Genomic DNA, 26,098 nt, shown 5'->3' with positions numbered 1-26,098 from the left:
CAGGTCCAGGGCCACTTTGCTGACAGGGCTCCTGGTTGTAGCTGGTTAGCAGGAGTTGCAAAGCACTGGCATCACTTCCCAAGGAACTGGCACAAGGCCAGCTTCTTCCCCACCAGCAGATAATGGGAGCCTTGAATATCCTATGAATTGAATAGCCTATTTTGACTGTGTTAAATGCACGAGTGGGAGACTAAAGGCTCTGCCACAGGATGAGCTCTTCCTTTAAAATCTGGGACATGGGGGTGGTAATCCCTAGAAAAATGTGACATCAGGATTTCGTGAGACTTGTTCATGAACAAGGAACCAGGCTGGAGGGAAGCTTCCACTGAGTCAGCAGAGGAGGGGATGGAGGTGGGGGACTGGGAGGGACTGATCCCATCCATGGGACAGGGCTCCTGCTGTCATAGAGCACTTTGGGGTCCCTGCTGCCCTTGGATGCTTTAGTTCCTTTTGTCCATACCGGAATTCTCAACTCAGCAGGACGAGATGCTGCTCTTAATGACCATCCTGATGGTATCTGGCTTTACCAGCGCCTGTCCTCCCTTCAGTCTCACAGGTTCCTCCTTGGAACACCCCAGTGCTCTCTTGTGCTATGATGGGGACTTCCACCTCTTTTCTGTGGCCACAGAGGGACAGAGGCATGAGCGCTGCTCAGCAGTGTGAGCTGACAGCCCTGACAGCCCATCCCACCACAGAAAGGGGAAGATGCAGCTGCTGTGGGCACTGCACTGGCCAGAAGAAGCAGAGTGTCTTGTCTTGAGTTGAAGGGCCTCAGTACATCCATGATCCCAGCAAGCACTTTGTTCTGTGAATCTTCGTATCCTCAGAAGCTGCAGCCTCCACCATAGCCCTTACAGTACCAAAAAAAAAAAAAAAAAAAAAAAGGTACTGTTCAGAGCAGTTTGCAAATCTGAAAAAGAAAAAAATAACAAAATCACCCATGAGGAGCTGTGACTCCCTTTGACTTTTTGGGTGGAGAAGCCAACAGCCTCCCACTCTCCTGGCTCCTCTTTCACCAAATTAGAGCCATGTGGCTGCTGTCACTGCTTCGCATAAATCAGGAGATTCTGATTTGTGCCTCTTTCCTGGGTTATGTCCTATAGGAAGTACATCTGTGGCCATACTTTCTGGTGCAATAGACTTCAACCTGGAAGCAAAAGCACACAAACAATGCTAAATTCATGCTGACTGGAATAGATTCCAAGGGAAAGAAGTGTTGGGAAAGCACCTACTTAAGAACTGAGTAAGGATTATCTCTGATCTGAATCTTGCTGTGTGTGTGTGTTACAGTTGAGCACACAGTGTGGTTTCAGACATGGCCAGAGACAAGGAAAAATGATTGTTTCGGGGTAACCACAAGGAAGATGAATGCAAATGTATTCCTGTAACTGGGAGAGTTCCTTGCTCCTGAGCCGGGCTCTGGTACATGGCCTCGGGGAAGCAAATTTGCAACTACCTTCATTAAATTGTTTAGGCATGATTAATCAGAAGTCAGAGATGTGAAGCTTTTGCACGTTTCACAACGTAGATTTTAACCCCTGCAGTTCCATACAGTCCGCAGGTGCTGTTTAGCTCCTTTAGGCAAGGGACAGCTACCGGTGGGTGACAGATGTTTCCTGCCAGCGCCCATCTCCTCCGCACTCCCGGGCCGATAATCCACCACCGGCTGAATCGCGGCATCACTGGGATCCAGGTGGCGCAAGGGACAAGCGTCAGAGAGCCTGTCCCCCGTGGGACAGCCCGTCCTCCGTGCGGCGGGGACAGCCCAGCAGCACCGGGAGCCGGGCTGGGCGGGCCGGGGCGGGCCGGGAAGCGGCGGCCGCTCCACCCCTCGCTCTGCCCTTCCGCCCTGCGCTGCTCTCCGGTATAAATCGGCGGCCACCGCCCGCCCTGCTCCGGCCCCATGGAGAGGCGGCGGCAGCCCGGCGGTGGGAGCGGCCCGGTGAGCACGGAGGGGGAGATCGGGGCGGGGATCGGAGCGGGGACCGGGGTGCGGGGCCGCTGCTAACGCCGCTATGGCCCCGCAGGTCCCGGCGGCGAGAGGAGGCCGCGAGTTCCCCGTCGGGAGCCATGAGCGCGGGCAGCGTCGCCCCGGGCTGGCCTGAGGCGCTGCCGGCCGCGGCCCGGCCCGCAGCGGGGATGAGCGGCGGCGAGAGCCCCGAGGGGCCCGCGGACGGCCCCGAGCTGCAGCTGAAGGTGGATTTTTTCCGTAAGCTCGGCTACTCCTCGGAGGAGATCCGCGTCGTGCTGCAGAAGCTGGGCCTGGGCGCCGATACCAACACGGTGCTGGGGGAGCTGGTGAAGCACGGCCCGGCCGAGCGGGACGACCCCGAGGCCCCGCCCGAGCCCGGCGAGGCCCCGCTGGTCCCTCGGGGCGGTGCCGGCAACAAATCCCCGGCGCCCGGCCCCGAGGAAACGGAGAGCGACAACCTGAAGCCGATCGTCATCGACGGCAGCAACGTGGCCATGAGGTGTGTCCGGGGTGGGCGCGGGGCTGTGGCCGCTGGGTGTGAGCTCTGCCAGGCGCACCGAGCTCGGAGACGGAAAGCTGCGAGTGCCCCGCTCAAAGCAGCCGCTTCTGGGTGCTTGGAAGAGGACTGGTGATGTTTTCCGAGGGGACGAGCATCACTTGCCGGTGCGGGCCGGTCTTGCCACGGCTCTGCTCGTCCAGGGCCACCAGTCACGGGGCGATGATGAGGGCTGCGGTGCTTCCTTTGGAACAAGCGTTTCCTCCTGTGCTCTAGCGCTGAGGGGATAACTGAAGAGACGTTGTCCTCTCAACTAGTGGCTTTGTGTAAGTTTCCGTAGCAGGAAGTTGCTCAATAAATAATTACAGGGTTAATTAGAGTAGGCTTTGCAATATTGGTGACTTGTCTCCAAATTGCGCCTCTTGTATTTTGGTGAATTTCTGTACAAGGTAGAGAACAATGAGATGTCAAAGGTGTCATCGGGGCAGGGCTGTGGCTCATCCTCAGCATTTCATGTGTCCCAATGTTGCTGGAGCCAGTCCTATTGGACGCTGTAACCACAGCCCCTAGTATCCATGAAGCTTCTAGAATCCCAGGGCTGGATATTCATTGGTGTGATGTCCCCAGTTTTCACCCTGGCTTTTGCTCCCACGATGGTGGCCATTGCTTGTCCTACTCCAACCCCAGCAGCGTGCGTTCCCCACCTCTACATAGCAGGGCTTCTGGGCTCTTGAAATTTAGTGCACCAAGTTCTGAACTGGGCTCTGAAAGCCTTTTTTTTTTATGTTGCAGCTCAGAAGCTGCCTCCTTTGTTGTTTGTTTGTGTATGCAGATTTTATAAGAAATAACCCTGGGTGCGGGTGGAGCTGCTGTAGGTCTGTCTGAGGTGAAAGTGCTGCATGGAGGCTTGTTTGCAGGTGTGGTTTTTGCCAAGCCCTGGCTGACAGTTCTGAGAACAGAACTGAGAAAGATGGGGCACAGGCGAGTCCCAGGGCAAATGAGGAATGGTGATGGCAGTGGAAGAGGGCTGGAGAGTGAAAGCTGTGCCTGGCATCCCTGAAGGGAGCCTGTTCCAGTTCCTGCCCTCTCCACAGCTCTGGGAACACTATGGAAAGTGGCCTATTGTGAGCCCTGGCTGATAAGTGACTCTGGCAGCAAAGTTTGCCTTGGATAAGTGCTTGGACTTTAACAGCAGGATTGGCTCTGCTCGTTAATGAGGAGCCTCGTACTGGTGAAAGTTACCCCAAAATGCAAAGGGGAAATCACAGCAGCTGTGAGTCAGGGCATGCCAGAGCCCAGGGTCTGACATGAGAGAAGCAGTCTGGCTTTTTTAAGCAATTTGCTAGAAGGGGAATTCCATTCTGAAACTTCCTGTATTGATGGTGTGATGTTCCCTGCTGATTCATTTGCAGTGTGTACAGCGGCCTCCCTCAACAGCACTTGACAAACTTATGCAAATCATAGTGGAAATTAGCTTTTACTTCCTTCTAAGGGAATTTTTCTTTGGCTGCTGCCAAATCAGATCAACCCAATTAGCTGCCTTCTGGAGGTTTGAGGTTGGTAGCAGGGACTCAAAAAAAAAAAAAAAAAGCCAACAATCCAAAACAAAAAAATCCACCAAAAAGGATTTGGTTTTCACATTTATCTCTAAAACATTGTAGTAACCTCTTCCTGGCTATTTATAGCTGAATCTATCTGATGTTGGAGAAAACTTTTAGAGCATCTTCTGATGGTGATTGTCAGCCTTCTGTAATTTAGGAATCTTACTGGAGCTATGTTAGGTGTCTCTTTAGGTGTTACTTCTGTTGCAGGTGTTTAGTTCTTCTAGAATAAGTACTTTTGTACAGCTCTTCAACTTTCTTTGTAGTTTCAAAGAAAGGGTGAGGCCAGGAGGGGAAGTGAAACTTCTCTGTAGTGGTGCTGCAACAGTGCTGCTGCAGAAATGGCTCTGGTGATGGGCTGCTGGGGAGTGGTGGGAGCTGAAATGTCATTCAGGTGCAGATGGAAGGAGTAGAACTTGGGACAGGTGGTGCCCAGGGGGGAAAATCTTCATGAGTTTTGGTGTAGTGCATCTTTCCAGAATGGTGCCACAGAGCATGGGCAGTTTTATCCCCACAGTGACATATCAAGCTGGAGTAGAAGTGTTGAAAGCTTGCCAAAGCCACTATCAGCAGAAGAGCTGATTGCACTGTAAATACTAGTGCTTGTAAAGCAGGAGGGGTAGTTTCCTCCTAGAAGTTCTGGAAACTTATTGATATGACCTAATGAATAATTAAGAAGCTTTTTGCATCAGTACATGGCTTCTGACAAGGTTGTCAAACTTTGTTTTCCAACTGCCATGAACTGTTCACTCATCTAGCGCTGCTCACAGAAGGTGTTGCCATTTTGTGTAAATAGTGCATTTGTAGATGAGGTTTTGAGCCATCATGGAATGAATAATCTTTCCTTGAGGTGAGAGTGCATATAAAATACCTTGTTTTCCTGAAGTGATCAGAACAAGTTCACAAGCAAACCCCCAGTGAGGGTACAGTGCACCCTGGCAGGGAACAGTCTTAGCATTAGCTGTCAGAGTAGCACAGAGGGGTTTCAGATCACACTGTGCTCTGGGCTGAAAATAACCATCACAAGTTCCAGGGTTGAAGCAGAGGCAGTTTCAGAGCAGCTGCAACAGTTCCAGCTGCTGTCTCCTTCCCAGTGAGTATTTGGGTGTTTACTGGTATCCTGAGGTGCTGAAATGAACGGGGGTGCTGGGCAGGTCTGAGTGAGGGTGTTGTTACACAAGACAAGCATCTGTGTTTGCTGCCTTTGCTCCTCAACACTTTACTCAAGAGTGTCCTAGTTACCAGCTCCCTTTGCTCTGTGCATTGCCTGACTAGCATGTACTGAATCATGAAGGAATTAAAGTCTTAATTTTCTCCTTTGCAGCCATGGAAATAAAGAAGTGTTCTCCTGCCGAGGTATCCTTCTGGCTGTTCAGTGGTTCTGGGACAGGGGACACAAGGATATTACAGTCTTTGTGCCATTGTGGAGGAAGGAGCAGCCCCGACCAGATGTACTCATAACAGGTATGAAAATATGAAAATGAAAATTAGCTTTTCAGGCTGGCTGCTCTGTCACTTAGTGAGCTTGCAGAGTTCTGGCTAAGTCAGTAATTAACTTCAGAATGGAAAGTCCAAGTAGTAGGAGCTGCAATGAGCTGAACTGACGAGGGAGAATTAGTCATTAACTTCTACCCTGCGCCAGCTGTTGCCTGAATCAGTTGGAATAATTCAGAAAACAAGGAATGTAATACAGCTCTGCTTCCTAACTTCTTGTCTTCTACTTCTTGAATTCTTTTCCTCTTGCAGGGACACGCTTTGTGCTTTGTATTTAAGTGAAGCCTATTTAGCCAGAATTATTCAAACTGAGGGGAGCTTGCAAAGAGCTGAGATTTCTGATTAACTCAGAACAGTGATGAGCAGGGTTGAATATAGTCTGTGTTGCGGAGAGACAGAATGACATCACGTGAACGTTTTTTGTTTCTAGTGCTCCTTTATCTGCGGAGGGCTGTGCGGGTGTGCTCACAGTTGTGTTTGCTCTAGATCAGTACATTCTGCGTGACCTGGAGAAGAAGAAGATCCTGGTGTTCACTCCGTCACGGCGCGTCGGCGGCAAGCGCGTGGTGTGCTACGATGATCGCTTCATTGTGAAGCTGGCCCACGAGTCCGATGGCATCGTCGTGTCCAATGACACCTACAGGGACCTGCAGAACGAGAGGCCTGAGTGGAAGAAGTTCATCGAGGAGAGGCTGCTGATGTATTCTTTTGTTAATGACAAGTATGGGTGATTGCCTTCAGTTTTTAGTTTTTGGTTTTTTCAGGTCCTGTATTGCATTAGTGTATAACTCTGGGTTCCATAGAGGGTTTTGTTAGTAAGCTTTCTTCACGTTGTGGTCAGACAAAACAATCCTTCCAGGCCTAAGAACTAAGGATACCCTCTGCCTCAGACCCTGAGAAGTATAAACAGAAGTGAATTAAGGGGGAGTGGAGCAACTATGTTACCTGAAGCTGTAATTGGACAATTAACCCCTGATGTGCAAATGGACCGAACTTGGATCTGTCTGAAAAACTCGTGACCACCATCCATCTTGGATGAGGCTTTTGCACTGCCCAAGGTGCATCTATTGAAGGCCTTTAATAGATACCCACTTTATTCTCCTAATTCTGTCCAGCCTCTGTTCTAGGTAGCCACTCCAAGGCATCATGGTCACATCTTCCTGGGCTTTTAAGAAAGGATGTGTGTGAGCACACTGGCTTATTCTAATGAAGCAATAGCAAGTGATATATGAGAAGAGCAAAATGCTGGTGAAGAAATAAAGAAAAGCTGTAGGATACAAAGGTGAAAGAAATTGGTGGCATCTCAGTAGCTGTTCCTAATTTGGAGCTAGGAGCTTCAGGGAGAGCTCCAGGGTGCAATTTCCTCACAGGACAATAGTTAGCAGGCTCAGCAGCAGATACTAATTCTGGTCAACATCCAAGCATTGAACCTCTTCTGTGAGTGAAGGGAAGCATTTTGGGCTGGTGTGGACTGGGTGGCAGGAGGGCTGTCTCTTCAGGAAACGGGAGAGCTTTGTAGGGCTCAGATAGCTTTTGATCTTCAGTGAAGTAGGAGGCTTTGAGAGGAAACGAAACCTCAACTCAAAAAAATGGTCAGCTTCTGACTAAGATTCTGCCATTTTGTTTTTCTTTAGGTTTATGCCTCCAGATGATCCCTTAGGGCGTCATGGCCCGAGCCTGGATAACTTCCTCAGGAAGAAACCTGTGGTTCCAGAACACAAGAAACAGCAGTGCCCTTATGGTAAGATCTGCCTTCTTTATGTGAAGAACAAGGTGTCTGTGCAAGTGTCATTCATAATGTAGTCAAACCCAGCTAGTCATTCCATGCTCTGGCTTTCCTTACAGGGAAAAAATGCACTTATGGAATTAAGTGTAAGTTCTACCATCCTGAAAGGATCAACCAGCCCCAGCGCTCGTTAGCTGATGAACTCCGTGCCAATGCAAGGCTGTCTCCAACCAGAAGTACCAGTGCCAAGGAGGAGAAAAAGGGGAAACGGGGTTCCCAGGCAGAGCTCTTGTCCTCTGTGCCCACGGAGAGTGACAAAAGCTCTTTACAGAAGGTCTCTGCAGAGAGGAAGAGCTTGGCCCACAAAGCCAAGCCCAGTGATGTTGTGCTTCAGGCCAAAGGCTGTGTGTCAGGCAGTGTTTCCCCTGACAGGTACCAGCAGCCTCCCATGGACTCTCTGTCTTACATCTCTCAGGAGCATCTCGACTCGGGCATTGGGTCTCTGGAGAGCCAGCTGTCTGACATGTGGCCTCACAGATGTACCAGTCACTGTGACCATCCCCATGCAGAGCAGGTGGCCATGTGCACCTGTGGTAGGCAGAGACCCGTCTACCCACATTCCCCCAGCTTAGAGCAGAACGGTCTGGTCTCTTACAAGCACGCCTCCCATAAATCCTCTTCCTCTGGTGCTAGCTTCTTGCAGTACAGCCCTGAGCTGTCTCACTCAGGGCCACCCCACTCTTTCTCAGGCTATGGAGTCCCTGTGCACGCAGGTGCTTCGGGGCAGTACAGCCTGCCTGCCGAGTTCAGCGCTGCCCTGCCCCACTCGCGGGAGTTCTGGTCCGAGCCCTACCCTCTGCCTCAGGGGAGATCCCCCGGTGTGCCCGGCCCCCGCACGGTGCAGAGGGCCCCGGGGCCGGCCTATGGGGACTCGGGGCCCTGGGCTGGCTCGGAGCAGTTCGCTGAGGAGCGGGCCAGCGTGCACGTCAAGCTGTGTGGCATCTTCCACCCCCACCTGGTGGATGCCGTGATGAACCGCTTCCCCCGGCTGCTGGACCCCCAGAGGCTGGCAGCAGAGATCCTCACCTACAAGGCCCAGAACCCGGGTATGTGAGGCAGCCTGGCCTTGGGAGAGCTTGAGCAGCTCTGCAGCTGCCACAGATGCCTTCTGAGTGCTCCTTCTTAATCCTTTGGGAAGTACTGGGCTCCAGCTGGAGGCTGCATGCCAGATGTGGTGTGCTCACAGCAAATTCTGCTCCAGCTATGACTGCATGTCTGTGGGAGAGGTGAGAGCACCCCAGCATCCCACCTTCCCCAGGGGCTGCTAAGCAGGAAGGGAGGCTGCAGCTCTAGAGCAGGACTGTTCCTTTGGGGTTCGTGGGAGTCTGGCACACCCTGAATTCTTGCAGTTGCCCATAACTGGATGTGAGAGAAGCGGGTGCTAACTTTGTAGTGGCCTGAGGCTAGTTTCTGAGGACCCAAATACCTTGTCAATGCTGTTGTTAGGTCCTGACTAAGCCTCTTTACTAAATCCCACCATTCAGCTCTGTGGCAAATGTTAGGTTATTAATGTAATCTGAAGCTGGATTCATCTGACTGGTTTTACTGGTGTACTTCTTGAATAATGTTTTCCACACCCGTCCCAGCTCAGCTTATCTTCCTGAGGTGAGGTAATTGTGCCACATGGACCACAAGTGCTTAGTGAGCTGCTCAGCTCCCAGGAGTGCAGTCCTTGCTCAGGAGGAGTAGCTGGATGCTGCTCCAGAGCTGTGCGAGTTGTGTGCTGTGCATGTGCTGACAACTACAGTGTCAGAGCAGGTGGGTGAGCTGAACATGCTGTGAGTGCTGCTCTGGAACTGTCCTTGTCCCAGGCTGGCTCTGTGCAGCACTGGCAAGGATTTATTTTGTGCCTTTTGCCTTCAGACAGCAATAGGACAGCTGCAGTCCACATCTGGACTGCTGCCAGGGGCCTTCCCGAGGAGTCTTCGATATCTTGTGCTGTAAAGCTGTTGCTTCATTTTCTTCCTCACCAATATTCCCCTGTTTTTTGGCTGTGCCCAACTAGAGCAGCATCCAGAATTGTAGAATAAGACTTATTTGGCAAGACTGTTCCTGTTTAATTTCCTCTTACTCTGTAAGACTTTTTCTATTACAGGTACTGTAAGAGATTTTAAATATGCAAAACCAATTGCTGTAATTGGTTCTGGTCATGGAATTTTGCTGTGCAAGGGATGCAGAAGTGTTCTGGCACTTGCAGGCCAGAAGCAGTTGATTTGTTGATACACATTGTATCTCTCTGTGTTGTTGTTTTCTAAATACAATACGCCCTTCTGTGGTTAAACCAAGGTTATTGAGTGGCAAATTAGGAAGGGGAGAGTGGAAGGCAGCTGGTCCTGAAACCCTCCTGGGAGCAGTGTTGTTTATTCCTGCTCTTCCCTCTGATGTCCAAGGAATGACCTGTCCAGACTGGCACCATGTGCCATGAGACCACAGGGACACAGAAACCTGTATACCTGGTTAATAATGATACATTACAAATTAGTAATGTTTCATGTTAGTAAGCAAAATGCTTCTTAATTTTAAGTAACCTGATACTTTGCATATTTGTAAATTGCAGAAAAAAGGTTTTTAATGTTATCATTCAGCACCTTGCTGCTTGCAGTTTTAATCAATGCTGTTCTCACCTCAGCCATATGTTACTTGGTAAGGTGGGTTTGGGTTTCTGATAGAGTGCTGGTATCTGCTGCCTCTCTTGCAGTGAGAAAATTAACATTTTGTACTCCCCAGCTGACACTTGCTGAACTTTCTGTATCACTGTGCAGTATAGTCACGTACTGAATAGCCATGTAACAGCCCTGGCAAAGAACTGTGTTATATAAATAAAAACTGCTGAGTTGACAGACTTGGTCTCTGGTGCCTTTGTGGAGGAACAGTCAACATTTTGGTTGGCTTTCCAGGGAAGTCAGAGAAATTATCCTTCTTCCCCGGGGTTCTCTGACAGGCTTTGATCTCTGTGTGCAGTCTGAGGGTTGGTTATTGACAGGCTGTTAATCGATGGAGCGAGACCAAAACATCCATGTGCCGTGGCCGATAAGGGCATGTGCAGTGTCTGCTGTTTATTTGGCTTCACTGGGGTTGCTCAGTGCCTGGGGCAGGCACTGGCAGGGCAGGTGGGACGAGCAGCAGCTCTGGCTCTTGCTCAGCACCACACTGTGGGTGTCATGGGTGCTAAAGCACAGCACACTCCTGACAGTTTTGGAATCAGCATGGGCTGTTTGGCTTTAAGGGGTAATTCCACAGTATAGCCTGAAAATAAATACACATTTTATCCAGTTACAGTACATCTGTGTCAGATGTTCAGTGTGGAATATATGAATGGTAACATATCCAGATTTTGCTCTGAAGATTTGTTATGGACTGGAAGTGCAGCAGGAATATCATTGCTTGCATTGTAAGAATCTTCCCCTCCCATCTGCTCCACTGCAGCACACCATGTTCTTATCTCACTGGTTAAATAACTTTATGGTCTGTATTGAAACCTGTGCTCTTCATTTACCACAGGGCAATGACTCTCTAGTTAATCAGAAACCAGGGAAGCAAGTGCTCCCAGAGACCAGCTGCATTTCAAAACAAACCTGCAACCTCACAGTCTGAAGTCTTTATTGTCTGGGAGAGGAAGCCTCTGAGGACGTCACTGCAATGACAGAGCTCATGTGGCTCTGTGTGTGTGTGTGGTGGGAGGGGATGGAGTGGTGTGTCAGGGATCTGAGCACACCTTCAACCACGTGAGGAGTTTGTTGCTGCCTGTAATGGGATCTGTAGTTGAAAAATGCTGCTGGATCTTAAGGCTGGTGTTCCTGTAAAATGCAATAGGTAATTCTAGTTTTACAGAAAGTATAGAGGGGGTAGATGTTTGTTTTTGCATCTCTCAAAGCTGCACTGGGACACAATTAAAGGAATCAGTGCAAAAGTGCAGAGGTTCATTATCACAACCAGGAGAGGAAGAGCTGGAGCAGGCTGACTTTTGATTGTGGTGTTTCTTTTGCAGCGACAGTCCTGGGGGCACATGGAGTAGTTTGGGAGGGTCAGGCCCTAGCACAGATCAGGTTAAAGTTACTCCCCCAAACTGCAGTGTGTGCTCCTGGGGCAGCCAGCAAGCCCAGCCACAATCCCACTGCTGTGCTCTGAATTTTCTCCTTCATTCACACGAAGTTCTGTGTCCCCATTTCCCAAGCTCGCTGTGGTACCAGAGAGATGGGAAATGGGAATGCTGATTGAAACTTGCTGCTGCACATATTTTCCCCTACACCCTCCTCAGTGCTGGTAGTGGTGGGGCTGCCAGCCTGCACACCTTAGCACCTTCCTGAGGCTGTTTGAGGTGGGGTTTTTGGGGTGCATCCCTTGGCTCAGCACTTCCTGGGGCTTGGGGGTAGAGCCTGCTGTAACTGCTGTGTGTTTGCTTTGTGTTCCTGGGTGAGCCAAACTGGGTCAGATCTGCGGCTCAGCTCAGTGTTGGAGGGAAGGAGGTCACACATGGGCCTGTTGAAGGTTTCCTGTGCTCAGGGGCTTCCCAGCCCTCATCCTGTCAGCTATGTGCCACTGAAACCTCATGCTGAGCTTTAGGAGAGGCTGGTTCCTCCAAGCAGGGCAGTCTCTTCTCCAGGGCTTGCTCACCCCTCCCTGGTCCTGCTGCCCTTGCTCCCTGGACTTCCATCTGAACTCAGCTGGTTCCTCCCACGAGGGGTTTCCAGGATGTGGCTAGCTCAATTCCAATATTTTAAAGCATTTTCAGAGGCAGGAATGGGAAAGGTTCCTGTGCAGGCTGTGGGAAAAGGGATGGGGCATGTGGTGATGTATGTGCTATACATGGGAGCAGATTCAGCATCAACCCCGTGGTCCCCCAGTGCTGAGGCTGCTGCTCTCCCCATAAAGAGGAAGAGATGTACTGAGCATGGTAGCAGCTCTGCACCCTGTATCCCAAATTGCTGCTGCAGCACAGCCTTCCTCTGAGACAGGACTGCAGGAATCCAGCAACTGCAAAGTCAGTATTACATACAAGAGAAGGGAAAGGTGCTGGGGATGAGCTGGGTGCTGCCCCAGGGCAGTGGGGGAAGGCTGGGATGGGATGGGGTTGTGGTGATGGTGCTACCTGTGCAGATGCTGTCAGCACTTGCCCTCCAGCCAGATGCTTTTCAGTTCTCTCCCATGCTTTCCTAAGGGCCCTGAATGCCCCGGTGCTCCCCAGGGCCAGGGGGTGCCCCTGGCAGCCCAAGCCCTGTCTGGGGCAGCAGCAACCTGCCCAGCCCTTCTGACAAAGCCACGGAGTCTCCTGGCCAGGACTGGGGAGCAATGTTGCACAACTATGTTGGAGTAAATACAGCCTCAGGTTAAGCAATAGGTCAGGAGGCTTTAGCTGGTGTGGTGGCTGGAGAAAAGTTTCTGTGGCCTGTGTGGTGGCTCTTGCCTTGCTGCAGGTGCTGTGGTGCAGGGCTGCTGCCGTGGGGGCTGCAGAGCTGGTGGCTGCAGCTAATGCTGCTTGATGTCACCTTCTACGTCCTGCACCCTGGCACCAGTGGGCTGGCTGGGGATTTCCAGCCCAAGGATTGCCACAGAGAGGTGAATGGTGGCTACAACAGGAACAAGACGATGTCACATCCGTGCCTGGTGTTCCCATGGTCTCAGCATGGATGCTGCTGTGATTCCTGCAGAGGGTGGTGCAGCTTGGGGCTGGGGTTTCACTGCAGCGAGGTCCCTGCAGTGAGAGCAGCTCATTTGCAGGACTTGGTTTGCTTTGATCTTTCTGAGCAGCACGGGGCTGTCCCACCTCCACCACGCCGGGGCCAGGTGGGTGCAGGGTGAGTCAGGCTGCTGCTATTCCCGTTGCATCAGTTCCCTGCGTGCGGGAGCTGCACGGGCATGTTGGGAGGACAGATCCCTGCCGATCCTGCCTGCTGCTGGAGCCTAGCCCCAGCCTTTGCTGCGGGTGGCTGCTGGTCCCCGCTCTGCTTCAGCGAGAGCTCATCCTGTCCCCCCCACCCCCAAGAGCTGGGGGCTTTTCCAGGGCACTGTCCCAGCTCTGCTGGGGAAAGACCAGGCAGACACAAGTGATGGACAGTGGCTCCCTGTATTGAACGGTGGATGCAGCCCCCTGTGCTGGGCCAGGCCTGCACACCAGGCAGCCCCTCAGCCCAGCTCCCTGTGGGGCTGCTGCTCCTGGGCCCAGTTGTTGTGGCCAGCGAGGGGCCATCAGCCATGCCTGGGGAGCTGGTTGCCCTTGACCGCTGTCTCCAGGAGCTGGCCCAAGGTTGCCACATGCGCAGGAGCAGCTCGTGGAGAGGATGGATCTGGCCCATCAGGAAGTCAGTGGGTGAGTTTTGCAATCCATCACCCCAGTGCAAGGTGACTGAAACTGGTGCTGACCAGACTTCTTGTTCCTGGAACCTCCCAAGAAGCAGCAGAGCAGGAGGATGCCCCTCGGTGGGCTTCACCAGAGCCAGCCCCTGTGGGGCACCGAAACCCGGGGGCAGCCCTGGGCAGGGAGGGCTGTGACGTGTCCTGGGGCAGACCCAGGGCCAGTGGCTTGTCCTGACCTGCCTCCAGCTGGTTCCTGCTCCTGGGAAATGGCTGCAGTTCTGCTGGATCAGGCTGGGCCCAGCCACCACCATGCAGGGATACAGCTGGGACTGCAGCAACCTGTCCTGTGTCCTGCAGAGCCTGGGCAGGGAGGAACTGTGGATCCTTCCTGATCTGCTGAGACCCTGCTCACACCTTCACTCACATTTTCTGTCTGTCAGGCTGGATGGAGCCACATGGTTGCCGAGGTGTCTCCATCCACTGGCGTCCTGGAAAAGAGCAAAGGAGAGAGCGGGCACATCATTGGGAGCACCCAGCCAGGCTCCTGGTGGGAACAGATGCAGAGAACTGGGAGCCTTTCCCAGCACCTACCTCCCCAGGCTGCCCATTACCACCCAGTGTCCAGGTGGGAGCTGGTGGATTACCCATATGCCCATTAGCAGAGGTGAGCACATTGCCCCATCCCCAGCAATTCCCAGCCCTTACCTTCTGGGCTCTCTCCCTCACTCCCACTGGCACTTTGGTCCTCTGCTTCCCCCAGCAGCTCGGGGCTGTCACCACTGTTCCATTGCCATGGCAGCTCCTGCAGCTGGAACAGGGTGTGAGGGTCTGGGCTGTCAGAGGGGACTGTGGGGCTGGCACCCCCCCAGGCACTCACCCTTTGGCGCAGGCTTTGCTGTTCCTGCAGCAGCTCCAGGAACCGGCTGCTCCACAGAAGCTTCTCAGCCCCCAGCTCGGTGCAGAGGAAGCGGACATCGGCCTCCAGAGCCTCCAGCCTCCCCAGCACGGCCTCGCTGGCATCGCCACGCCGCTGGCCTGGCACCACAGCTCAGCTCCTGCCAACCCCTATGGCACCTGCCAGCCCCAGGGCCACCCCTGGGCCAGGTACCTACCTGTCTGTCCAGGCTCCCATGCAGAATCTGAGTCCGCTTCCTCCTCCTCCTCCTCGCTCCCCTCCAGTCTAAGCTGCAGGGCTGTGCCGAGCTGGAAGCCAACACGGACAGTGGGGACTCACAGCTCCACGGGCAGCTGAGCCCAGACGGCCCCTGGCACAACCCCTGTCTGGGGAACCCCTTCCGTGCCCCCCGTGTCAGGCCGTGACACCGGGCTGAGCCGTGTCACCGGGCTGAACCGTGTCACCGGGCTCCGCCGTGTCACCGGGCTCTGCCGTGTCACCGGGCTGAGCCGTGTCACCGGGCTGAGCCGTGTCACCGGGCTGAACCGTGTCACCGGGCTCTGCCGTGTCACCGGGCTGAACCGTGTCACCGGGCTCAGCCGTGTCACCGGGCTGAATCGTGTCACCGGGCTCTGCCGTGTCACCGGGCTGAGCCGTGTCACCGGGCTGAACCGTGTCACCGGGCTCAGCCGTGTCACTGGGCTGAACCGTGTCACCGGGCTGAGCCGTGTCACCGGGCTCCGCCGTGTCACCGGGCTCTGCCGTGTCACCGGGCTGAACCGTGTCACCAGGCTGAACCGTGTCACCGGGCTCTGCCGTGTCACCGGGCTGAACCGTGTCACCGGGCTGAGCCGTGTCACCGGGCTGAACCGTGTCACCGGGCTCCGCCGTGTCACCGGGCTCAGCCGTGTCACCGGGCTGAACCGTGTCACCGGGCTCCGCCGTGTCACCGGGCTGAATCGTGTCACCGGGCTCCGCCGTGTCACCGGGCTCTGCCATGTCACCGGGCTGAGCCGTGTCACCGGGCTCTGCCGTGTCACCGGGCTCAGCCGTGTCACCGGGCTGAACCGTGTCACCGGGCTCTGCCGTGTCACCGGGCTGAGCCGTGTCACCGGGCTGAACCGTGTCACCGGGCTGAGCCGTGTCACCGGGCTCTGCCGTGTCACCGGGCTGAACCGTGTCACTGGGCTGAGCCGTGTCACCGGGCTCTGCCGTGTCACCGGGCTGAACCGTGTCACCGGGCTGAACCGTGTCACCGGGCTCTGCCGTGTCACCGGGCTGAACCGTGTCACCGGGCTGAACCGTGTCACCGGGCTCTGCCGTGTCCCGGGGCTTGGCGAGCACCGCGGCCTTTCCCATTGGGGGCGTTACCTCCTCGGTGACTTGGAAGGCTCCATCCCAGCAGCTCTTGTAGCACAGCAGCAGGACCTGCGGGAGGGGACGGCTCACACCTGCCCTGCAGAGCCGGGAGCGGCGTTCCCGTGTCCCCGGGGCTCTCGGTGGACACAACCACGCAGCGCCTTGAGCCAAGAACCAGCCCCCCGGAGGAGGGTCCCGCTGTCCAGCCGGCTGTGCCGGTGCTTCGCTCCCCCGCCCTCCAGTAGCATCAACCCCCAGCGCCAGCGGTGCAGCGGTTGCGCCCCGGCAGCATCTCTGCCCTTGCCAGGGCTCCGGCCGCGTTTGGAGCCGGCAGAGGTGCGCGGAGGTCCCTGGGGAAGGGGTTCTGTGGTACCGACCCACGCCAGGCTCCAGAGCCCCCGCAGCCCCCGCAGCGCCGTCCCGCAGAGCGACAGGAGCCCGCAGCCCCCGGCGCGGAGGAGCCGCCTCCAGCGGGGCTCGGGCGGTGCGCGCTGCCGGCCCATGGCGCCCTGCGGACCGCGACACACGGCTGACAGCCCGGGCTGCCCCTCGGAGACCAGATGAACTCCTGCCTAATCCTCTTGGTGACGGCTGTGCAGGGATTAGCGCTTCCCTAACGCTCCACTTTTGGGTCCATAAGAACGATGGCTGCTCTTCTATGCTTTTCTTTGCTCAGGATTCATCTTTCACAAGCAAAGGCCTCAGGATATCTTTCTAACCACTACTTTTAAATTTAATTAGCAGTCAGGTAAAGTCCGTGCAGCTTCCTCTGACTCCTGTGCCCAGGCACTGGCCATCCAGGGGTCTTCAGTCACTCAGGCTCTTTAGGAAGTAAAACATAAGTGTTCAGAAGTCAAATGGAAGCTGGAGTCAGGACCCAGCAGGGAACAGCTGATCCTTTGACTGAATCAAGTGTTCGCCATTTCTTTCTGTCCAGATCAATGTGGCCCCCACAGGCTGCTGCCATCAGACATCGACCTGGGCAGGACAGACTGTCCCCTCCTTCGGTGACAAACACAGCCAGAGGCAGGAATAGCTGCATTTCCCCACTGTCCCTGCTGCACCCCTCTGTGTCACAGGGAACACAGAGCCACCCCTGCCACACAACCTGCCAGCAGGCAGGCTCTGAGCTACACCAGCTCTTTGCAGCTTCTCCAAAATGTTCTGCCCAAAACAGTCTGATAGCTTTCTTCGAGGTCAGAGGTGCAGCAGAGACTTCAGCCTCTGAAATCCAGGTGCCACAGCCATCCCTGCTTGGAGCAGCAACAGCAGAACTGTTTTGATACTGGGGCCAGGGCATCAAAATCATAACTTGAGAATTTTTTATTCCAGAACTATGGAGAGCAAGGCTCTCCATAGGTACTTTTTGCTATTTCCTAGATCTTCGACTCCCCTGTACGTAAACTCTTGTAACTTAAAACACAGAAGTAGGCCAGCTTTGCAGCTTGGCCTTTAAGCTGCTCTATCCCGATCCACCCCCATGGAGAAGCAGCCACCAGTCCCTGAGCAGAGACACAGCTCCCTGCAGGATAAGCCAGCTTCTTCAGGGAACAACCACGGAGCTGCCTTGATCCCCAGATCAGACTCAGCCCAAAGGAGAATTCTGCTCCTGCACACTCCCAGTGCCCAGAGAGAGCTGAGGAAAATCCCAAAGCCCATGGGAGCAGAGCAGGACACATGAACCCACCCTCGGCTGTTCCAAGGGCTGTGCACACTCTGGGGGCTCACTGGGACCCTGTCCCATGGCCCCTTTCTTTCCCCACATCTCCCTCCAGCAGCAGGGGTTACACAAACACATCCCAGCACTGATGAAGAAGGCAACTCCCGACGCTGAGTGAAGCAAAGCTCAGTTCAACAGCAACACCGAGGCTCTGACCTGGCTGCTGTGAGAAGCACCCAGCCCTCACTCCTCTATGCTGCTCCAGGGACAATCCAGCCAGCTCATCCCTGATCTGCAAGCAATATACCCTCACCAGCAGAACCATGGACATTCCAAACCTGCCTTGCAGCAGATCGGCCAAACACAGCTGGAGATCAGAGGCTGGCACTCCCTGCAGAGCTTAGTTACAGCTGCCCTGAGGAGAGAAAGCACCAAGTGAACCTCTCATGGGCCATGGGACAAGGAACAGCTCCAGAGCCAAAGGGGAAGAATTAAAGCAAAGTCCCCATAAAGCAGGTGGACATTAAAAAGCACCAGGAGTCAAAGTTTGGACTGAATAAATCATGAGAAGAGACGAACATGGAACTTTTATTTTTTATGTACAAATGACAGAAGTTTGTATTAAAAAGAGAACCCACCCAAAGTCAGAGACAGCGAACAGCTGGCTCTGAGCTCTGGCCCTTCCTGCACCTAATGCACTGAGGAATATTGGGAGATGGTATTTAACGTGAAAGTAAGAGAAAAGGGTTAAACTACCTTCTCTGCTTGAGTAAGAAACAAAAGAGCTGTTCCACAAAATGAAGAACCTTCCACTGCATGGACTAAATAAAGAAACCCAAAGTCAACTTGTAACTATACACTTCAGCTTTAAAAAAAGCACAACAAAACCAACAAAAACAAAACAAAAAAACCAAACCGGCAAAGCTAAATATCAGCAACAAAAATAATCTAAGTCTCACAACATGGATGGGACACACTGAATCCTACCCCAGTTCCAGTGGAAAAGGAAATGCCTCTCTGTGGGTTTGCAGGTGACAAGGGGGCAGCAGTATCAGTTGTTTCAGAAAGTTCCCGACCAAGGTGGAAGCACAGAACAGTCAGGAATTCAGAACTACTACAACTACTACACCACCTTTGTCTTCCTGCAACTCAGGTGATTTAAAAATGATGCAAAGTACATGGTCCAGGATTTCCTCCCCCCATCCAAGTCCCTTAGAGTGAGTCACTCCTGCTGCAGCTGCCATCCTGCTTCAGGGCTTCTCAGTGGGGAGTCACAGACCTAAATCCCAGGAGCATCAGCACTGATGGCTCTAGTAGTCCTGCAGAGAAAGGACAGCACATGCACGTTAACACCTTCCCACCCCCGATCCAGCTCTCAGCTCTCGGAGCCGGGGAGGTCTCAGTCCTCTCTCATCTCACACACCACTAGCAGCAGGCAAAACAGATCTTTTTCTTGTAGCTAAATACTGAAAAGGCCACACCCTTCGAACCTTGAGTATCAACTCAAACCAGATGCTTTGGATGCTCCAGATCATGACAAGACAACAGGATGCAAAGCAGCTTTTTCCATGAGAAGCACACAGGAGTTATCCGGGCTCACGACAGCCCACCTGGGCTCAGTTGCTGTCACAACCAGGGCACAAAGCTGATCTCACATTGTGACTCCTCAACCATGACAGTAAGAACTCAAATGACAGCACAGAAGGAGGGTTTTTAAAGCTTGGGAGTCAGCCAGCCCCTCCAGTGAGCAATGAAAACACAGACAGAGCACGGATACTTACGGCTCTTGGCTTTTTGTTTAACTTGAGATCAATCCTGTGGTTGGAAAGACAAGAGAAACGTCCATGTCAATACCTGACCCAACACCAGAGTTACTGCACAGGGCACAGCTATGACAGAGACTATGGTTAACCCATCCATTCCCAACTGGCTGAGCCAGGGCGCTGTTCCCAGGGTTACTGGGAATAAGAGCAGCAGAGGAGAGTCGAGTTATTATTTGCCAAAAAAGCAGATTCCATTCACTCCCAAACAGAGTTAATCAAGGGGCACAATCAATCACAGGGCACTTAGGCAGATGAACAAGGGGAACTAGGCATGCTCTATGTTAATTTAATCTGCCAGAGGTGTAACTATGCCACAGGTAATTAGCCAGACATAGTGTGAGAGTTATTTACTTGGATAGAGAGAAAAGTTAGGATGACAGGGATTATATGAGCCAAAGTTACTGAGTTTAGTACATTTTTCCAAAAGGAAATATCCAAGTCTATACTTATCTCCTTAAGCAGCAAAGCCAAAAGAATCAGTTTTTAAACTAAGTTTTAACATTAAAAAGTTTTATCTATTTAAATATGAAACAGAAAGGTAAAGAAGAGTGAAGTTAATTTATAATTTGCTGAAGTTATTAAATAAAATGTTACCTCCATCACGCTTTTCTGTTTTTAAAAAAAACTTCCCAGCCTAACCTAATATACATACCTACAATTAAACAGATAAACTAGGGGTTAGCAGGGTCTCAAAAGGCACATCGGTGTCTACACACTAACAACACAGCACAAGTACTAATTCAAGTCAAACTTACTCAAAGTCATAATCAAACATGCCAGACGGGCTGAGGGGCAGCATTTGAAAGGAAGAAAGCAATAGAAATTAATATACTAATGAATTAAATCAATTAATTGATTAGCCACCCTAGAGAGATTGCTAAAAAAGTAAAATTAATTAAATAATAAAGCCAGTGTTCAAACACTATCAAGCCTTTCAGATATTTTAACCAGGACTGGACACAAAAAGCACTCTAGGTTGGCAATGCAGAGTCCCCCTCCCCACTGGACTTCTGGGAACAAGAGGTGTTAGCAGAGAGGTGGGTTTGGTTTATGCAGGGGAGTTGAGGAGCTGAAAGAGGGGCAGCTGCCAGACCCGGAGACGGCCCAGCTCGCTCAGGAGCAGGACAGGAACCCAAGGGCTTGGAAAACCAAAGTGAGGGGTCAGGAAGCAGGGTGGGTTTAGGGAGCTGGGGAGGGGGGTTGAGCTGCCAGGGCAAGGCAAAGCTGGTTCAGGCATAGGTGACACAGAACCTGGTGCCCAACCCTGCATTGGGCTGTTCCCCCCACACCCCCAGCAGGGCTGGCCCAGGGATGCTTGGCCAGAGCTGACCACTTTGGTGACTGTCCCACCCCCTCATAGAAGCACCAGAGCACGGCCTCCAGACACAGCTCTGCCCCCAGCTGACACCAGTTGGGAAGGATTGATCATGGAATCCCATTCCAGGACTGCATTGCTAAGAGGAAACAGCACTGGGTTCCCTCAAACACTTGTTCGCCGTGACAACAGCTGAGCACACAGAAAATACCCACGCTGGCCTTGTTGTAGTGTGGCAGGGAGCAGAGGGACAGCTCAGCTCTGTACCCACACCTGAGGCTCTGTGTGCACCTGCAGCCAAAGGTCCCCATGCTGACCCAGCTCCCCACACAGGCACCCCAATGAGGCCATGCTCCTGCAAGGCCCTTTCCCAGCACCTCCCGGTCCGCCAGGAACTGGGGAGTGAAACCCAGAGTCGTGCTGGCAAATGGAAGAGCTTCTGAATAAAGAGAAAAGCCAACATTTCTTTTTATTTTTCTCTTTTTCATGCCAGACCCCTCAGGGGACAAACCTGCAGGTCTGGCTGAAGCACCTGTGGGGTTGTGGGGCCTGGAACGCCCTCGCTGCACACTCAGGGACTGGGTTGGTGCTGGGGTATTTTAGCCTAAATATACTCAAGAATTGTCTGGTCTTGTCTGCCAAAATTTAGGGGATAGTCAGTAACAGCAATCACAATTTTAAAAGAGCTTTTATTACAGACAAATTTAATTATCTTTTTTAGTTATCTATCTGGCCCTGCTAAGCATTACAAACATTGGTTCCTGCCTCACCGAGCCCCTCGGAGTGACTGACCCTGGGAACAGAAGCTGCCACAGGTGAGCAGGGCAGGGCTCCTCTGTCCAAGAGCCCACCCTGGCAGCAGCAGCCAAAGCCAAAGAGGGGGGATATGAAGGAACCCAGAGCCACACAACCTGTTGGGGGGCAGCTTCCCCCCAGCTCCTGTCTCTAAAGTCCGGGTCATGGACGAGAGCAAAGGGAGTTATGTCAGTTCCAGCACCTGCCCTGCACCCCACCATATTGTTGGCCATGGTTTGTCCAGGGAGAATATTTTATAATTTGTTTGAAATGGCAGTTTTCTTAAGCTGTACTTCAGTTTTACAGGTAGTTTCTCTGGACTTGTTCACGGATGTAGTTTCTTGTGTTATTCCTGAACTTCTTCCAAATATCTACAGGCAAAAAAAGAGATTTGAACTTCTTTGGATTCCCAGCTCATGAGGAACCAAAGGGATATCCAGTCCTTTCTGACACTTGCCCAATTCAGGCTGCTGTAGGAAGGAAATTCTGACCTAAGAATTAAAGACATGCTAATGACTCAACACTTAATAAAGGCAAACAAAGGAGTTAAGCATTTTTTAAGCATTGTACCTACCTCGTGTCCCCACCCCCCCTTGTAAACTTTTAAACCCTTTCTCTAATTCCACAACAGGTCCCTTAAGGAGAAGAGCCTGTGCCTGGGCACAGCCAACAGCTCAGACAGTAGGGAGTATTAAAAGCTCCATTATTTGTTAAATTCTTAAGCCCCAGGTTCAGCAATCCTTCCAGAGGGGCACAGCTCTGCAGTGTCTCCTCTCCACGGTTTTCCTCCCTCAGGGCCTGATTCACAGGCACTGTCACTGCCAGCAGCCTGGGCTGAGGGCACAGGGACCAGCTCATCACCCTCATTATGCCTTAGGGGCAGAGCTGGACAGGTAAATCCAATCAGAAAAGAGTTAAAGGAATCTACTTCACGTGAATTTCAGGTCAGTTTAATAACAAACGCTCTGAGGTGAAGGTGACACAGCAACTCCCCTATGCCAGCACTGAGACTCGGCTGGGATGCGAGAGCTGGAAGGGGCTGGAATGGAAATCCAGATACTGGGAGTGTCCAAAACCCCAGAAACATTCCCATTTGCTTTCCACCCTCCTTCAAAGAAAGCACTAACATTCCTGTCCTACTGGGCTCTGCAGAAACCAAGCAGCAAGCTCAGGAGGTCAGGACCTGCTGGAAGGAATAAGCTTTATCCTGGAGAGACGGGAGAGCTGGAGAAGCTGCCCAGAAGCACAGCTGTGCCACAGCTGGAGTGAGAACCCTGTGTTGCTTGTTTAATTTCCTCAGTACTTTCCTCTCCTCTTCCAAAACCAGGAAAACCACCCAAACAACTGACCCCAGCTGCCCCTTATTCCAAGGTGTTGCTGGTTCCCCTCAGGCAATAAATTCAATCCATCCCCAGCCAACTGTCCAGGTGTGGCAAGCAGGCTGCTGGTTCCACTGACCTGTGTCTGTTTTTGTTCTTTCGCTTTTTGTGGCTGCTGTGGTGGCTCCCAGAGGAAGTGGAGGAAGCAGCTTTCTGGGGCTTCACACCCTGCATGGAGCCATCCAGCTCTTCAGCATCCTCCTGGTTGGGTTCATTCTCCTGGTTGTGGAAGTCTGGAGAAGTGTCACTCTCTGTGCCACTGCCCGGTTCCCCTAGAGCAGGACAAACCCAGGTGAGCTCCCAGCTGCCCTGACACAGCCCTGAGTGGGATAAACAACCCCAGAACAGCAGCAGAGACACCTGAGCCCTGCAGTACCAGGCGAATCACGGAGCCTGGGAAACAACTATGCAGGATGGACAAGAAGCTGCTCCTCAGCACTGAGGAACCACTTCCTACTTGGTGCTGATCACAAAAACGTTTTCAGTATTCTGGAGGTGGGTGGTCCCTCCTCACGCCTCCTGTGATACATCTACAGCGACGCAGTGCTTCAGCTCATCCAGCCTCTTCCTCCAAAGAGCACCAAACCAATTTCAATCCCTTCCACGAACAACATACCCCTGCTGAGTGTGGAAGGAACTTGGGAAGTCAACAGCCAGGAGCAGCCTGAGGACAGCAGGCACACGAACTGGGAACAGGACCCTGAGTCCAGCCCAGAGCTAGAAGGCTGAGACAGGGCTGAATGGTGTGAAGAGCGTAATTCTTCCCAAATTCAGAGAAAAATGATAAAGAGACTTACGCTTCTCAATGAGCTGGTCCTGGACTCCAGCTAACGCACTGACAGCCTGGAAAACCAAACGGGATGTCAAGCCAAGCAGGGATTCATTCCCCAGTGCTCAAAGCATGGAGCCCAGGTCACACAGTCAAGTCTCTCTGAAGTGTCTGTGGCCCCATGTGGCATCGGGGGTCGGAGGCAGAGACAAAGCCAGGGGACAGCAGTGACACCAGCGACAGGCATCCTCCTCGCACGCCCCAGGCACCCGGGAAAGGGGCTCTGGAAGAGGATGCAGGGTCGGACGGGGATGCTTAGGGCAGGGAGCCAGGGCAGGTATGGAACTTCAAATGGGGAAGTCATTCTGCAGGTGATCACAAGAGGACTGAGGCACCAAGGGACAAGGAAAAGGATGGGAATGGAGACAGCGATGGGGACAGGGATGGTTACCGGCTCAGGGCTCACCCCACCTGCGCCCACCCGGCACTCACCGCTGCTGAGGTGACCGAGGACTTGCTGAAGAGCCTCTCGGCCTCCTTGAACTTGCGGTTCCTCCGGTCGTTTTTGCTGTTGGAGTTCCTGAAACAGAGACAGGCGCCATGGCGGGGCCGGGCGGGCGGGGATGGGGGGGGCGCGGGCAGGTGGGCAGCGCCTCCGCCACTCACTTCTGGTTGGTGAGATAGCGATCCCAGCCGCGAATGATGTTCCCGTACATCTGCGTGTCCTCCAGGTAGCTTCCCTCGAAGGCGTAAATCTGCCGCTCCAGGTTTGCCAGCGTCTCCTGCCGGGAACACCGCCGCGCATGGAGCAGGCCCCGCCGCGCCGCTCCGGCCCCGCCGCTCCCCCTCACCGCTCCGCTGCCACCCGCACCGATCTCTCCCCCCCTTCCCAGCGCTCACCGCCAGCTCCTGTTTGCGTTTCACCAGCTCGGCGAGCTCCCGGCGGGTGTCCGGGATCTGCGGGGGCCCGCCGGCCTTGGCGTGCAGCGCGGCCATGGCGGCGCGGCCTGCGCGGGGCGGGGCGGGGCGGGGCGGTACCGGTAGCGGCCGCTGGGGGCGGTGGCGAGTCCCCGGGCTGGGGGGCGAGTCCCCGGGCTGAGGGGCGAGTCCCCGGGCTGAGGGGCGAGTCCCCGGGCTGGGGGGCGAGTCCCCGGGCAGGGGGGCGAGTCCCCGGGCTGAGGGGCGAGTCCCCGGGCAGGGGGGCGAGTCCCCGGGCTGAGGGGCGAGTCCCCGGGCTGGGGGGCGAGTCCCCGGGCAGGGGGGCGAGTCCCCGGGCTGAGGGGCGAGTCCCCGGGCAGGGGGGCGAGTCCCCGGGCTGGGGGGCGAGTCCCCGGGCTGAGGGGCGAGTCCCCGGGCTGGGGGGCGAGTCCCCGGGCTGAGGGGCGAGTCCCCGGGCAGGGGGGCGAGTCCCCGGGCTGAGGGGCGAGTCCCCGGGCAGGGGGGCGAGTCCCCGGGCTGAGGGGCGAGTCCCCGGGCTGAGGGGCGAGTCCCCGGGCTGAGGGGCGAGTCCCCGGGCTGGGGGGCGAGTCCCCGGGCTGGGGGGCGAGTCCCCGGGCTGGGAGGCGCGCCAGCCTGAATTGAACCATTCTGTCATTTTACCGGCTTTAATAATTGCGAGATTCCGTGATTCTCTGGTGTTCAGGGGACCTCTGGAAGGAATGTGGGGTTTGTCTTTACAAACAAACCGTGGGTCTGGTAGTAGATAAAACTAGAGCTGAGAGATTAAAAAAAAAAATAAAACAATAAAACCCAACGGGAAGGATTCCACTGATGGATAAATGGAATGAGAGAGATCTGTCTTTACAGATCTGCTGTAGGTCTGCTGATAAATAAAACTGGATACTGAGAGATGAAAAAAAACAGTGGGAAGAACCATAAATTCCATACGAATTCCACAGATTGACACTAGGAAAAGATAAAGGGGGATGGGGAGTATACATAAGAAGGGGATCTGTATTGGGTGTTTGGGGAAGTCTGTACCTCTCAAGTACCTCAAACAATGGGGAAAGAGAGAGGGAGATGCTGCCAGGAAACAGAGGTAAAAAGGAGGCTGTGTTCTCCAACAACTTGAGAGACTCCATGGCCTCTCCCTTTATTCCAATAAAATTACAGGACTCCTCTGGCTCCTTTTTGGATATAAACCTCTGGTGTTAGTGGATTAATTCTTCTGACACCTCCAACCCAAACCTTTCTACAATCCTATTAAACTGTCCAAATCTTCTGCAGCGACACCGGGGTGCAGTTTGCACTTTTGCAGTACAGCGATTGTGTCACTTCACATTCCTGTGTGAACCATGTCAGGGGATACAGGATGAGCACACTCAGGTGAGAAAGGCCTGGCCATGGGGAGGGATACAAACCTGCTGTGCTCACAGCCTCTCCAGGATACAAACTGTGCAGTTTTTAACTCATCTGGTTTCTTTACTACAGAAACAAGTACTGAAACTTCATTTCTTTCAA

At 53.5% G+C, this 26,098-nt stretch overlaps 3 protein-coding genes across 8 annotated transcripts; 1 reads left to right on the top strand and 2 right to left on the bottom strand.

Moving 5' to 3' along the window:
* The first annotated feature begins 1,887 nt into the window (after nt 1-1,887).
* ZC3H12A (zinc finger CCCH-type containing 12A) lies at nt 1,888-10,187 on the top strand. Of its 2 annotated transcripts, XM_062509062.1 has the most exons (7): nt 1,888-1,942; nt 2,028-2,471; nt 5,394-5,533; nt 6,050-6,284; nt 7,198-7,304; nt 7,409-7,930; nt 8,063-10,187. In XM_062509062.1, exons 2-7 carry the CDS (start codon nt 2,071-2,073, stop codon nt 8,401-8,403), a joined length of 1,746 nt encoding a protein of 581 aa, XP_062365046.1. In that variant the 5' UTR covers nt 1,888-1,942; nt 2,028-2,070; the 3' UTR covers nt 8,404-10,187. The 2 variants fall into 2 exon arrangements, with proteins under 2 accessions (XP_062365046.1, XP_062365045.1); XM_062509061.1 differs by having other exon boundaries at nt 7,409-10,187.
* A 3,178-nt stretch (nt 10,188-13,365) lies between these two features.
* On the bottom strand, nt 13,366-16,400 carry LOC134053698 (serine/arginine repetitive matrix protein 2-like). Its single transcript, XM_062508839.1, has 3 exons — nt 15,988-16,400; nt 14,349-15,870; nt 13,366-14,131 (listed from the first exon to the last, which is right to left on the bottom strand). Exons 1-2 carry the CDS (start codon nt 16,398-16,400, stop codon nt 14,874-14,876), a joined length of 1,410 nt encoding a protein of 469 aa, XP_062364823.1. The 3' UTR covers nt 13,366-14,131; nt 14,349-14,873.
* Nucleotides 16,401-18,127: 1,727 nt separating this feature from the next.
* On the bottom strand, nt 18,128-24,804 carry MEAF6 (MYST/Esa1 associated factor 6). Of its 5 annotated transcripts, XR_009933978.1 has the most exons (9): nt 24,539-24,778; nt 24,305-24,420; nt 24,131-24,218; nt 23,667-23,712; nt 22,949-23,141; nt 20,136-21,861; nt 19,975-20,032; nt 19,339-19,372; nt 18,128-18,876 (listed from the first exon to the last, which is right to left on the bottom strand). XR_009933978.1 is itself a non-coding variant. In XM_062509246.1 (8 exons), exons 1-8 carry the CDS (start codon nt 24,632-24,634, stop codon nt 18,868-18,870), a joined length of 612 nt encoding a protein of 203 aa, XP_062365230.1. In that variant the 5' UTR covers nt 24,635-24,798; the 3' UTR covers nt 18,128-18,867. The 5 variants fall into 5 exon arrangements, 4 of the variants coding, with proteins under 4 accessions (XP_062365230.1, XP_062365231.1, XP_062365232.1 ...); XM_062509246.1 differs by lacking the exon at nt 19,975-20,032 and having other exon boundaries at nt 20,136-20,165; nt 24,539-24,798; XM_062509247.1 differs by lacking the exons at nt 19,975-20,032; nt 20,136-21,861 and having other exon boundaries at nt 24,539-24,781.
* Between the last annotated feature and the right edge of the window lie 1,294 nt (nt 24,805-26,098).

This window comes from Cinclus cinclus, chromosome 26, assembly GCF_963662255.1.
Source record: "Cinclus cinclus chromosome 26, bCinCin1.1, whole genome shotgun sequence".
Taxonomy (NCBI): domain Eukaryota; kingdom Metazoa; phylum Chordata; class Aves; order Passeriformes; family Cinclidae; genus Cinclus; species Cinclus cinclus.
Note: the sequence above shows the minus strand (reverse complement) of the source record. Positions and strands in the feature narration are given on the sequence as shown.

Bases quoted from the DNA above. Each gene is read 5' to 3' on its own strand.
- ZC3H12A (XM_062509061.1), top strand. From the start codon at position 2,071: ATGAGCGCGGGCAGCGTCGCCCCGGGCTGGCCTGAGGCGCTGCCGGCC. The intron at 2,472-5,393 runs GTGTGTCCGGGG...TCTCCTTTGCAG, and splicing joins GGCAGCAACGTGGCCATGAG to CCATGGAAATAAAGAAGTGT. The intron at 6,285-7,197 runs GTATGGGTGATT...GTTTTTCTTTAG, and splicing joins TATTCTTTTGTTAATGACAA to GTTTATGCCTCCAGATGATC.
- LOC134053698 (XM_062508839.1), bottom strand. From the start codon at position 16,400: ATGGGCCGGCAGCGCGCACCGCCCGAGCCCCGCTGGAGGCGGCTCCTC. The intron at 15,871-15,987 runs GTGAGCCGTCCC...GTGCTCGCCAAG, and splicing joins CCCGGCTCTGCAGGGCAGGT to CCCCGGGACACGGCAGAGCC.
- MEAF6 (XM_062509245.1), bottom strand. From the start codon at position 24,634: ATGGCCGCGCTGCACGCCAAGGCCGGCGGGCCCCCGCAGATCCCGGAC. The intron at 24,421-24,538 runs GTGAGCGCTGGG...TGTTCCCGGCAG, and splicing joins AACGCAAACAGGAGCTGGCG to GAGACGCTGGCAAACCTGGA. The intron at 19,373-20,135 runs GTAAGTTTGACT...TTCCAACCACAG, and splicing joins ATGTTTGATTATGACTTTGA to GATTGATCTCAAGTTAAACA.